Below are 14,119 nucleotides of genomic sequence, written 5' to 3' on the forward strand. Positions count from 1 at the left end.
AACTGGATCATTATTTAAACCTAAAACTAAAACGTTTGCTGTGATTTAATGAATTTAGTTAATCAGTAAAGAAATAAAAACAATAATTTTCGTCTCGATCACAGAGTCTGGGAGCGGCCATCTTTGCCCAAATAGCCTATAGTAGCCCCTCCCTCCTGCCATCTTCCAGCAGTGACGTCACGGTGCGGTAAGCCTAGCGCCATTCTCCCCGCTTTCCAAGCTAAATCAATGGGAACTACTAGACACATCTGCAATCAACAACAATTATTGAAGATTTCCAGAGGACTTCACCATTGAAATTCACCAGAGCTATAGTGAAACTGACAATGCCCACGTGCATGGCAGCTGGATGCTGGAATACATCGGGTAAAAGTGAAAAAAAGAATTAATCTTTCCGAACAGACCGAACTTTTCCTTTAATGTAGCTCTGCTGCCTCAGCAGGAAATTCCTGGAAAAGACAGATTGATTCTGAAGGTTTAGTCTGGCAAAGGAAGATAACAGTAAATGTGTTAATTTAGCAATGAATGGAGAGTTTTTCTACGCTGCTGCTGACCAGCTGAGGTTTAGCCCTCCCCGTTCCTGATGGCAGCGAATGTTGATAGAAAACAGCTGGAAGTCGTGATCATTAGGCATCAGCAGCGGGACGGCAGACTCCCTGTAATCCCTGCAGATGTGGAGCCACCGCTGCTTAACTGGAGGCTCAGAACCAATAGCTGAGACTCACAGAGAGGAGGAACCAGCAGCACCTCCTCCTAGCGCATCAGGTGGGGGGGGGACTTTGAACACTTCCCTGTGGATGAAAATTAACCTGCCTTCATTTTAGAGAAGTTACTGCTGAGCGCCCCCTGCTGACAGACGAGCAGCTCATTAGCCGTTCTGCCATCAGAAACATCACAGCTATTAGCATTAGCATCAGACACCAGGAGTCTGTCAGACCTGAAGGAAACGGCGCCTCCCTCCAAGATTATATTGATGGATTTTCTTTAAATATGTTTATTTTTTAACTCATTTATGTTTCACGTTTTCACAAAGCGACGACTTTCCTTTCAGAAGAGTAGATCATCTGCTGAAATACATTCCTGTCATCAGGAAATAATAATATTCTGGATTTTAGGTGATGCTGCAAACCAGAGGTCAGGGATTAGCGGACCGCGGTCCGGATCCGGACCCACTGGCTAATCTGGACCCAACCTGATGTAAAACATTTATAAATTACCGCATGTTGTCTGACGACAGAGTCTAACTTCCCTTGCTCCTCTTCTCCTGTTAATACGGTAAAGCCCTGGGGAGCGTCCGGCTCCAGGCTGCACGTGATCCAAATGAGCCAATGAGCTGTCAGTCTGGGTTGCTGCTGCTGCTACTTCTAGACACAGCAGGCAAACCTGTGGCAAGCCGGGCGATGGGAAAGAAGGAGAAGACCATGAGAAAAAGAGAGCAGAGAAAGTGTGGACTGCTGGAAGAACTGCGGTGAACTGGTGAAAGAAAAGTGAAACGGCGTGCTGAAAGATGACCCTGCACATTTAGAGGATGTTTGGCTCAACCTGCTGCTGTGAAGCAGGATTCTCCACCATGAACAGAATCAACAATAAATCTGGATCCAGGCTCAAAATGAGCTCCTTGATATGTGCTTGAGAATGGCTTAGTCTCCGGTTAAACCCAGGTTTAAAGCCTTGCAGGGCAGCCTAAAGCCCACTGCCAACATTAAGACAGAAAAAAGAAAGAAAATAACAAACGCTCAGTTCAGGAGAAAATATGGGAATCAGGAAATGATCTATAAACCAAACTGAACGATTGTTGTTCTCTACTTAAAAAAACACTTTAGATTATTTTTCAAATATTTTATTTTATTTTTTAATTAAATGTATAACATTTACGCATAAACACCTCATTATATTTCAGTGTTAAATTCTGTTTAAAGTAACAGAATATAATTAAAAATGTCTCCTTTAATGGTTGATGATTTTCTTTATTCGGACTCTGCTGAGGTTTTATTGGTCGCCGCTGATGTGGTCGATGCGTTCAGGACGCGGTTTCTGTGGACCTCATGATTCAGCAGAAGGAGTTTATTTATACAGGAGTTCTTCCTACAGTCAGGAAGATCTGATTGGTTTACTTCTGTGAAAGACAACCAGTGATTTAAAGGAAAAGTCGCTCATATTCAGAATCCAAACTTCTGAAAGTTCTTTAAATCTGAAATGATTCCATCCTGTTCAATAAATGATCAGTGTTTTTAATTCAGAGTCATTTTCATGTGAATGTGCTTTACTGGAGGCATCCATGTTTGTCAAAGAACACTACTGCCACCTACTGGTTAGTGACGTCACGGTGCGGTATCGGCTGTTGATCAAGTCCCAGTGCTGTATCTGGTGTTTGTCACAACGCGCTATTATCCAAGTCATCTTGAAAACATTCTTCTTCCAAATGTTGGCTACATATTACGGGTTTTTTCTCTGGCCAGTTTTCATTTCTACTTTGGAAGGATGTGAAACCCGATCATCTGCCCGCCGCCCTCAGCAGAACCAACCGGTTCCGGATCAGTCATGTGATCAAACATCTGCGGCCCTCAGAGCATCAGAACCTTCAAGGAGATTCAGACCCAGACCCTAAGGAGGCAGCTCCAGAACCATTCTCAGCTCGTGGTTCTTCATAAACTGACGGCTCCATGTTCTCCTGACAGACCTCAGGGTTCTGTTGGGTCACTGTCTTTAACACCTGGCTGGACCAATCCATAGTGCCAGCATGCTTCCAGTCTGCCTCCATTATTCCAGTCTAAAGAAGCCTCAGGTCGCCTCCCTCCATGATTAGCGGCCTGTCGCTCTGACTCCCATCATGATGAAGTGCTTCCAAAGGCTGGTTAAAGAACACATCGTCTCCAGTCTGCCGCCAACATTCCACCCGTTCCAGTTCGCCTACCGACGGAACCGCTCCACTGAGGACGCCATCTCTGCTGCTCTCCACCTGAGCCTGGCACACCTGGAGGAGAAGAACACCCACGATGGATGCTGTTCCTGGACTTCAGTTCAGCTTTCAGCACCATCATCCCACAGCATCTGATGGGCAAACTGGGACAGCTGGGCTTCAATACACCCCTCTGCTATTGGCTGCTAGACTTCCTCACCAACAGACCTCAGTCAGTCCGGCTCTGATGTCATCAGTCTAAGCCCCTCCCCTCAGGGCTGCGTCCTGAGCCCCCTGCCGTTCACCCTGATGACACACGACTGCGATAACAGCCTGATCCTGAAGGTGGAGAAGACCAAGGAGATCATGGTGGACTTCAGGAAGAAGCGGCCTAACCACGCTCCACTGAGGACGCCATCTCTGCTGCTCTCCAGCAGGACTACAGGGAGGAGGTGGAGCAGCTGGTGGAGCAGAGATAACAGCCTGATCCTGAACGCCGCTTTAATGTTTCCACAGAACATTGGTAAACATGTAGACGTTCAGTGAAAGGTTCATGACGTCGTCCCTGTAGCAGGTCTGGTTGGTCTGATCAGGTCATGTTTATATTTGACCGTCTGAAGCAACCAGCTGCGTTTCCTTCTGTGTGTTTGTGGTTAATGGATGCAGCAGATGAACATTCAAACCTTGCAGGACTCTAAATGTTTGCTGGTGTTTCTCTTCACAGCTTCCTGCCCATGAAGCAAGGCATCCTGCTGGGTCAGTACTTTGGAGCCTTCAACCTCATGGACACATTCAGAGGACGCTCCAAGAAGCAGGAGTGAGGAGGAGGCAGAAGAATCAGGAGAGCGTCTAAATGAAGGAGATATTAAACCTGGGAGGCGTCTTTATAATCAATAAAAAATCATCCAATGGTTTAATTTTACACAGAAAAGGGAGAACAGCTGTTTAAAGGACGGCTTTTTAATTCTAGAAAATCATTTTCATATTTCTAAACTTTTCTCTGGGTTTGGAGTTTCTGTTCATTTCCAGAAGTCGTTATTCTATTCGATAAAAACGATCATCTCTAAAGCAGGCGATAAACAAGTTAGCTTAGCTTAAACTCAGGCTGAACTGGGAAGGATTTTCCTCATTAATTTTCCTGTCCTGCGTGTTTCACTGAGCAGACTGAAGTTTTCCTGCTAAACGTCACTTTTGGGGACAAACGATGAAATCTGCTTTTCTAGGTGGATTTTCTTAAAATCAGAGAGAAACCAAACTGTTGGTTCTTGTGGGAAAAACGTCTGAATGTTTCCTGAAGGAATCAGAATGTTTTTCATGAACTCCTGATGAAAATTCAAGGCGCTGAAAGCTGCAGACTGACTGATTGATAATCCTGGACCCGGTTCTCCATTCACGCCGAGCAGCGCCTTCTAGAACCACATATTCTAGATAACTCTTCAGGAAGATGCGGATCTATGGGCATTTTTCTCTCATCCATGTATATAATTCCTGTTGGAAAAATGAAAAATAAAAATAAGCTTCTTTTCATGACTTCTGACCAGAAAAGAGAAATGTACATTTCATTTTTGTTTCAAAGTTAAATTAATAGTTTAGATTTTGTAATACTTTTAGAAAAGCTTCGATTAACATTTGTTCTGACAGTAAAATAAACATTTCAAAGTGTGTCTGAAAAATGAGCAGAGAAGATGTTCATCCTTCCAGCTCTTCATCCTCTCCTGACATTAAATCTTTAAATCATTTTTCTTGTGTCGTTGTGCTTTTATTATTTATTTATGATTTATTCGATGCTCTTTGCAGCAGGGCTGAGAAAAAACCTATAGAGTTATTTGCCCCGCCCACTTCCTGCTGCATATGCTGCCTACTGAATGTAGCGGCCATCTTTCTAACACTCACCATCGGCTCCTGCTCATCAGACTGGGACAGACTGGGACAGACCAGCATCAGAACAACAGCATCTTCCACCCGGGAAGTCGGGTCTAAATCTTTAGGCAAACCTGTTAAAAAGACAGATTTCAGAGGGAAGCGAGTTTCTGGCGTGAAACATAAACATGGCAGGCAGACATATTCATTTAAAGTCGGGCGTAAACTGTACGACTTTTCACCCTTTTTAGGCCGTTTCTCCAGTCGTGCGAGAATTTTCTGATCAGGCCGACTTCCAGCCTGATGGTGCGTGGTGTAGCTGTACAGGGGGTAAGGAGGCGATCAGCCCCTAACGACCCCCCCCCCATCAGGAATCAGAAGGTCGGGAGAAAATCAAACATGTTTGTAATTCAGTCGACCTTCATAAGGTGGCCGTGGGCGAATCGCTCAGTGGGCAAACATGGATTCTTCTTCTTCTTCCTCTCACATGTAAACCCAGCATCATGGCGGGGGGGCAATGAGTGAAATGGAGTTCTTCCTGTCAAACTGTCAGACCGTAGTAGCCACGTTAGCTCAGCCATGTCTTTGTCCAAATACATCGTCTCCTTTTCTCTTTAGGGCTTTCAGCACAAATCGCCCAAATATCCAAGGCAGCGCGTTTCACTCTAGTGAGCTTCATGTTCCTCTGCTACTGGTTTGGCTTCAGGATAGACGAGTCCCAGTAGCTCCATCTCACTGCGGAGCTGAGTCCCACCTGGTTTTTAGACGTACAGTGAGCAGGTAGATCGCATCAGAGCGTCGGGTCGCAGCATGAGAACAAACATGGTGAGCTGAGAACTTTTAAAGGCACACTATGCAACATTTTTCAGTTAATTAATGTGTTCCATAACGTTTTGGATGATTAAATGAGTCATTTCAGGTTGAACAAAGGTATTCTCGGCCGCCCTGGTGGTCTGTGGGGAAAAACCGCACTTGCAATTGCAGGAGCACCGACCCGCACCCACAGGCTCAGAGTCTCGCGAGAGTCGGTCTTGCTTTACGGCGAGAACTGCTACACGCCCCAGTTAAAAGCATGCTCGTTGCTAGCACAGTGGCGATCTTTGTGCAGTTATGCTACGTTCACATCGGACGCAGCAAAAGCAGCAAAATCGCGTCTGCTGCTTCATTTTTGCTGCTTGAACCAGTTAGTTCTGACGCGCGGCTGAAGCAGCTTTGCTGCTCTGGCTGCGCGGTGCAAAAGTGTGTCTGAGGCGCGTTGGGCGGAGCTACTCTATCCTTTCTCTGCCTTGCAGCTATATTTGCTGTGATCAGTGGGAATAAAGTAGTTTTAATATGTTTTTAAGTGAGAAAATACACCTGAAAACTTCATCAGTGCCGTCAGTTCATCCAGATTACAATCCTGCCTTCAATATTTTTTCTGTCGGAGCCGCTCAGACCCCCACATACCAGCGGGGCGCCGACAGTAGGAATCCCTTCATCAGCAGCCTCTGGCCGGGTCGCCTCCTCGCGGTTCACCGCGGCGGCTGGTAGGTGTTTTTGATCTAAATAATCCAAATTGCATATTCTGCTGGCAGATTTCTGCATTTTAAGTTAATTTAGGCGTCAATAAACTGTTTAAGAGGAGTGATCATCAGCGCTGTGTCTCTCTCCCTGCTTCATCTGCTCAGACGCGCTGCGCCTGCTGCTCGAAACGTGCCGCGGGACCTTTTGCTGCGCCTTGACGCGCGTCAACCATTGACTTTGCATGTAAACTCGCTGCTTCTGTCACGCCAGCTACGTCCAGTGTGAACGCAGCATTAGTCATTCGCTGCGTTCGCCTGTCTGCTAAGCTCAAAACAACCGCGCCTGGCTTGACGGAGAAACCAGGAGAACAGCTGTGCATATTTACGACAGTGCACTTTTACTTTCGCCCTCTGGGGGGAGCCTCGCTGGAAAATCAACACCGGTTGCATAGTGTACCTTTAAAGTCTGAGGTTTCATCGTACAGTTTGAGTTGCAGCTACGTAAAATGATTGAAAAAATCGTACAGTTTATGCCTGACTTTATCCGTTCAGGAACAAACCAATCAATGAGAGATTAAATTACTGAGCTCAACACGTGAAAGAAACATCTTAGTGGCAAATCATCTTATCGTATCTTTCCCTACTTTAGCTTAGAAAATGACAAACAGTTTAACTTCAATATAAAGAAGCTGAGTTTGGTGCTTTTAGTGATTTCTAAAGCTCTCCGTTCATGGTTGGTTGGCCCTGGCGGTGATGCTCTTTGTGATGCTGACTTCTTCACTACCTGTAAAGTGCCTTGAGATGACGTGTTGTGAAATGGCACTATAGAAATAAACTGAATAGAATTGAATTTAATTAAACGTATCTGTTGCTCTCAGGCGGTGCACACATGTCAGACAATGTTACTGATGTTTGTCCATTTTATGCCTATTATTGAAACATATCGACCATCTTTTATTTCCTTTTTGCATCCAAACTTCACGGAGATGAAGATCAAGATGGCCGCTCCCATTTCAGGTTAATTCAGTGTTAAGCATAGAAGCTATTATTTGATCTAAATGTTCTCAGTCATTGTAGGAAATTATTTTTGTCAGTTCTTTCTTCAGTTTGTTAATACTTCCTGCTCCCCGTCTTTCTAAATGAAGTTTCCATCTTTTCTAGGACCTTTCCATCAATCATTTCTCTAAAGGAGAAGCTCCTGCAGCTGTTTTCACGCACGTCATCTGTTTCTGCTTGATTTCTACCTCTTCATTCTGGCTGACAGGCAGCAGTGGTGCCACTAATAGGGAAGCCACCGGTGCAATGCACTGGCCACCCAACTGGCCTCCCCACTGGTCAGTGTAAATTGTAGCAGCATCAGTTCAGCATTTCCTCCCATTCTGCACAGCCAGCGACGTAAACATTAAAAATCTCACAGTAAACCAGGATCTGAGGAGTTTTACTGAAGTCTTTCTGATTTCTACAGGCAGGTTCACCACTATAGGAGATTCAAAACCCTGAAATTATGCCTTTAGTTTCAGTGGCCCCATCTGGCCCCCCCTCTGTGAAACATTTCTGAAGACGTCACTGGCTGACAGACCGGGTCCTTGAAGGATCCAGTCCAGGTAGACCGGGTCCTTGAAGGATCCAGTCCAGGTAGACCAGGTTCTTGAAGGATCCAGTCCAGGTAGACCGGGTCCTTGAAGGATCCAGTCCAGGTAGACCAGGTTCTTGAAGGATCCAGTCCAGGTAGACCGGGTCCCTGGAGGCTGCAGCCTCACACCAGTGACCAGCAGACGTTCCTCCCCTCAGTCCCTGCAGGGGGAGGTCTGCGGCGCTCCCAGACTATCAGAGATAGTCCCTCCATTTCCTTCATTCTCCTGATTCAAGTTCATATTTCAATAAGGAGCAGTGCAAAACTTTTCCATCTGTTGACACGTCACATGCGGTAATAGATCAACTGCGAACACGCCCATTAACTGCATGAGCAGTTTTTTGATCCTATGACCAATTTATTCTTTATTTGACTTTAAAACAGGAGCTTTCATTGGTTCTGATCTTTACTGTTTAGGATGTTAGCAGATGAGGGACTGTGAGTAATTTCAAAAGTTAAAATAAAACTGCAGGAGCAACACTCAGAATATCAACAATAATGATAATAATACACTTATTAAAAACATTCATTACTGGAAGCTTAAAAATGAAAAAGAAAGTAGCTGTTAACTGGAAGGCTGCAGATTTTTAACGAATTCTGTGATGGTTTAGTTTTTGATGCAGTGGATGAAGCTCAGAGTCTCTCCTGAAATAATGTTCCAGCTGCTTTTGCTCCTAACTGAACCAAAACTGGCTTCGCCAGAACAGCAAGCTGTGCCAACAGCGCCCTCCTCTGACAAGAAAAGGTTTTCATTCCTCAGCTTCTGAAAAATCCTAAATCTTCTGCTTAAAGTAGCTGAAAGGCAGCGTTTCATGGATTAAATGAAGCACAGAAGTTTGCAGCATAATTAAATAAACCATAACCTGCAGCAACCTGCAGATTTCTGCTAACAGACACCAATAAATGAGCAAGAGAGCAGCCGTCCATCAGATGACACTAATGGCTGCCTGTTCATTGCATCTAAAACAGCTGATTGGTTCAACTTCCATGTTTTTAAAGCACAGCAAAAGAACAAAAACCTTGCATGAATGAAGAGATTTATTTTCAGAATAACTTTATTTACATGGATGAAGTGACTGAGGGTTTCATTAACATTAAGATGAAGGAAAACAGAAGAAACAGGAGAATTCAAACAGTTCAGGAAGCAGCTTTGCTCAAACGCAGATGACTAAATGATCAATAATCTGCCAGAGATGATCTGATTTCTCTTTATAATCAATCATTTGTATGCTGAAACAGAAAAAAAAAAAACATCCAGACTGAACTCAAGTGAATCTTTGCAAAAATAACCAGAAATCAACCTTTGGCTGAACTTTGAGATGATAAAGAAGCACCAGGATCTAAAGATATTCTGTTAAAATAAAAGCAGAAAGTAAACCAAACAAACCCGACATGAATCGTCCTCATTAAAGATCCATATTCTATCACACGTCACAGAACACAGCTTTGGTTTATTATAAAAAATTAAAATAAAACAACCTTTGCATCAGTAGATAGAGGTCACTGAACTTTGACTCATTATTCACCTCCATCACCTCCAGGTGCAAATAGTTCCCAGCTCCAGATCCATGCAACTGTTGCCCTAAACTAGTTCCCAGCTCCAGATGCATGCAACTGTTGCCCTAAACTAGTTCCCAGCTCCAGATCCATGCAACTGTTGCCCTAAACTAGTTCCCAGCTCCAGATGCATGCAACTGTTGCCCTAAACTAGTTCCCAGCTCCAGATGCATGCAACTGTTGACCTAAACTAGTTCCCAGCTCCAGATGCATGCAACTGTTGCCCTAAACTAGTTCCCAGCTCCAGATGCATGCAACTGTTGCCCTAAACTAGTTCCCAGCTCCAGATCCATGCAACTGTTGCCCTAAACTAGTTCCCAGCTCCAGATCCATGCAACTGTTGACCTAAACTAGTTCCCAGCTCCAGATCCATGCAACTGTTGACCTAAACTAGTTCCCAGCTCCAGATGCATGCAACTGTTGCCCTAAACTAGTTCCCAGCTCCAGATGCATGCAACTGTTGCCCTAAACTAGTTCCCAGCTCCAGATCCATGCAACTGTTGACCTAAACTAGTTCCCAGCTCCAGATCCATGCAACTGTTGACCTAAACTAGTTCCCAGCTCCAGATGCATGCAACTGTTGCCCTAAACTAGTTCCCAGCTCCAGATGCATGCAACTGTTGCCCTAAACTAGTTCCCAGCTCCAGATCCATGCAACTGTTGACCTAAACTAGTTCCCAGCTCCAAATCCATGCAACTGTTGCCCTAAACTAGTTCCCAGCTCCAAATCCATGCAACTGTTGACCTAAACTAGTTCCCAGCTCCAGATGCATGCAACTGTTGCCCTAAACTAGTTCCCAGCTCCAGATGCATGCAACTGTTGCCCTAAACTAGTTCCCAGCTCCAGATCCATGCAACTGTTGACCTAAACTAGTTCCCAGCTCCAGATGCATGCAACTGTTGCCCTAAACTAGTTCCCAGCTCCAGATCCATGCAACTGTTGACCTAAACTAGTTCCCAGCTCCAGATGCATGCAACTGTTGCCCTAAACTAGTTCCCAGCTCCAGATGCATGCAACTGTTGACCTAAACTAGTTCCCAGCTCCAGATCCATGCAACTGTTGCCCTAAACTAGTTCCCAGCTCCAGATGCATGCAACTGTTGCCCTAAACTAGTTCCCAGCTCCAGATCCATGCAACTGTTGCCCTAAACTAGTTCCCAGCTCCAGATGCATGCAACTGTTGCCCTAAACTAGTTCCCAGCTCCAGATGCATGCAACTGTTGACCTAAACTAGTTCCCAGCTCCAGATGCATGCAACTGTTGCCCTAAACTAGTTCCCAGCTCCAGATGCATGCAACTGTTGCCCTAAACTAGTTCCCAGCTCCAGATCAATGCAACTGTTGACCTAAACTAGTTCCCAGCTCCAGATCCATGCAACTGTTGACCTAAACTAGTTCCCAGCTCCAGATGCATGCAACTGTTGCCCTAAACTAGTTCCCAGCTCCAGATGCATGCAACTGTTGCCCTAAACTAGTTCCCAGCTCCAGATCCATGCAACTGTTGACCTAAACTAGTTCCCAGCTCCAGATCCATGCAACTGTTGACCTAAACTAGTTCCCAGCTCCAGATGCATGCAACTGTTGCCCTAAACTAGTTCCCAGCTCCAGATGCATGCAACTGTTGCCCTAAACTAGTTCCCAGCTCCAGATCCATGCAACTGTTGCCCTAAACTAGTTCCCAGCTCCAGATGCATGCAACTGTTGCCCTAAACTAGTTCCCAGCTCCAGATGCATGCAACTGTTGACCTAAACTAGTTCCCAGCTCCAGATGCATGCAACTGTTGCCCTAAACTAGTTCCCAGCTCCAGATGCATGCAACTGTTGCCCTAAACTAGTTCCCAGCTCCAGATCCATGCAACTGTTGCCCTAAACTAGTTCCCAGCTCCAGATCCATGCAACTGTTGACCTAAACTAGTTCCCAGCTCCAGATCCATGCAACTGTTGACCTAAACTAGTTCCCAGCTCCAGATGCATGCAACTGTTGCCCTAAACTAGTTCCCAGCTCCAGATGCATGCAACTGTTGCCCTAAACTAGTTCCCAGCTCCAGATCCATGCAACTGTTGACCTAAACTAGTTCCCAGCTCCAGATCCATGCAACTGTTGACCTAAACTAGTTCCCAGCTCCAGATGCATGCAACTGTTGCCCTAAACTAGTTCCCAGCTCCAGATGCATGCAACTGTTGCCCTAAACTAGTTCCCAGCTCCAGATCCATGCAACTGTTGACCTAAACTAGTTCCCAGCTCCAAATCCATGCAACTGTTGCCCTAAACTAGTTCCCAGCTCCAAATCCATGCAACTGTTGACCTAAACTAGTTCCCAGCTCCAGATGCATGCAACTGTTGCCCTAAACTAGTTCCCAGCTCCAGATGCATGCAACTGTTGCCCTAAACTAGTTCCCAGCTCCAGATCCATGCAACTGTTGACCTACACTAGTTCCCAGCTCCAGATGCATGCAACTGTTGCCCTAAACTAGTTCCCAGCTCCAGATCCATGCAACTGTTGCCCTAAACTAGTTCCCAGCTCCAGATGCATGCAACTGTTGCCCTAAACTAGTTCCCAGCTCCAGATGCATGCAACTGTTGACCTAAACTAGTTCCCAGCTCCAGATGCATGCAACTGTTGCCCTAAACTAGTTCCCAGCTCCAGATGCATGCAACTGTTGCCCTAAACTAGTTCCCAGCTCCAGATCAATGCAACTGTTGACCTAAACTAGTTCCCAGCTCCAGATCCATGCAACTGTTGACCTAAACTAGTTCCCAGCTCCAGATGCATGCAACTGTTGCCCTAAACTAGTTCCCAGCTCCAGATGCATGCAACTGTTGCCCTAAACTAGTTCCCAGCTCCAGATCCATGCAACTGTTGACCTAAACTAGTTCCCAGCTCCAGATCCATGCAACTGTTGACCTAAACTAGTTCCCAGCTCCAGATGCATGCAACTGTTGCCCTAAACTAGTTCCCAGCTCCAGATGCATGCAACTGTTGCCCTAAACTAGTTCCCAGCTCCAGATCCATGCAACTGTTGACCTAAACTAGTTCCCAGCTCCAAATCCATGCAACTGTTGCCCTAAACTAGTTCCCAGCTCCAAATCCATGCAACTGTTGACCTAAACTAGTTCCCAGCTCCAGATCCATGCAACTGTTGACCTAAACTAGTTCCCAGCTCCAGATGCATGCAACTGTTGCCCTAAACTAGTTCCCAGCTCCAGATCCATGCAACTGTTGACCTAAACTAGTTCCCAGCTCCAGATCCATGCAACTGTTGACCTAAACTAGTTCCCAGCTCCAGATGCATGCAACTGTTGCCCTAAACTAGTTCCCAGCTCCAGATGCATGCAACTGTTGCCCTAAACTAGTTCCCAGCTCCAGATGCATGCAACTGTTGCCCTAAACTAGTTCCCAGCTCCAGATGCATGCAACTGTTGCCCTAAACTAGTTCCCAGCTCCAGATGCATGCAACTGTTGCCCTAAACTAGTTCCCAGCTCCAGATGCATGCAACTGTTGCCCTAAACTAGTTCCCAGCTCCAAATCCATGCAACTGTTGCCCTAAACTAGTTCCCAGCTCCAAATCCATGCAACTGTTGACCTAAACTAGTTCCCAGCTCCAGATCCATGCAACTGTTGACCTAAACTAGTTCCCAGCTCCAGATGCATGCAACTGTTGCCCTAAACTAGTTCCCAGCTCCAGATGCATGCAACTGTTGCCCTAAACTAGTTCCCAGCTCCAGATGCATGCAACTGTTGCCCTAAACTAGTTCCCAGCTCCAGATGCATGCAACTGTTGCCCTAAACTAGTTCCCAGCTCCAGATGCATGCAACTGTTGCCCTAAACTAGTTCCCAGCTCCAAATCCATGCAACTGTTGCCCTAAACTAGTTCCAAGCTCCAGATCCATGCAACTGTTGCCCTAAACTAGTTCCCAGCTCCAAATCCATGCAACTGTTGCCCTAAACTAGTTCCAAGCTCCAGATCCATGCAACTGTTGACCTAAACTAGTTCCCAGCTCCAGATGCATGCAACTGTTGCCCTAAACTAGTTCCCAGCTCCAGATGCATGCAACTGTTGCCCTAAACTAGTTCCCAGCTCCAGATGCATGCAACTGTTGCCCTAAACTAGTTCCCAGCTCCAGATGCATGCAACTGTTGCCCTTAACTAGTTCCCAGCTCCAAATCCATGCAACTGTTGCCCTAAACTAGTTCCCAGCTCCAAATCCATGCAACTGTTGACCTAAACTAGTTCCCAGCTCCAGATCCATGCAACTGTTGACCTAAACTAGTTCCCAGCTCCAGATGCATGCAACTGTTGCCCTAAACTAGTTCCCAGCTCCAGATGCATGCAACTGTTGCCCTAAACTAGTTCCCAGCTCCAGATGCATGCAACTGTTGCCCTAAACTAGTTCCCAGCTCCAAATCCATGCAACTGTTGCCCTAAACTAGTTCCCAGCTCCAGATCCATGCAACTGTTGACCTAAACTAGTTCCCAGCTCCAGATGCATGCAACTGTTGCCCTAAACTAGTTCCCAGCTCCAGATGCATGCAACTGTTGCCCTAAACTAGTTCCCAGCTCCAGATGCATGCAACTGTTGCCCTAAACTAGTTCCCAGCTCCAGATGCATGCAACTGTTGCCCTAAACTAGTTCCCAGCTCCAGATGCATGCAACTGTTGCCCTA

General features: G+C 45.9%; 1 protein-coding gene across 1 annotated transcript in view; it reads left to right on the forward strand.

Annotated features, from left to right (window-relative positions):
• LOC119781487 (epidermal retinol dehydrogenase 2-like) overlaps positions 1–4,638 on the forward strand; it is a 42,037-nt gene extending 37,399 nt beyond the window's left edge. The window contains exon 7 of the mRNA XM_038281974.1: positions 3,624–4,638. Coding sequence (XP_038137902.1) covers positions 3,624–3,720 — 97 coding nt within the window. The 3' untranslated portion in view covers positions 3,721–4,638. The remainder of the gene's footprint in view (positions 1–3,623) is intronic.
• The last annotated feature ends 9,481 nt before the right edge of the window (positions 4,639–14,119 follow it).

Source organism: Cyprinodon tularosa, unplaced genomic scaffold (assembly GCF_016077235.1).
Source record: "Cyprinodon tularosa strain WSP-4 unplaced genomic scaffold, ASM1607723v1 ctg1038, whole genome shotgun sequence".
NCBI lineage: Eukaryota > Metazoa > Chordata > Actinopteri > Cyprinodontiformes > Cyprinodontidae > Cyprinodon > Cyprinodon tularosa.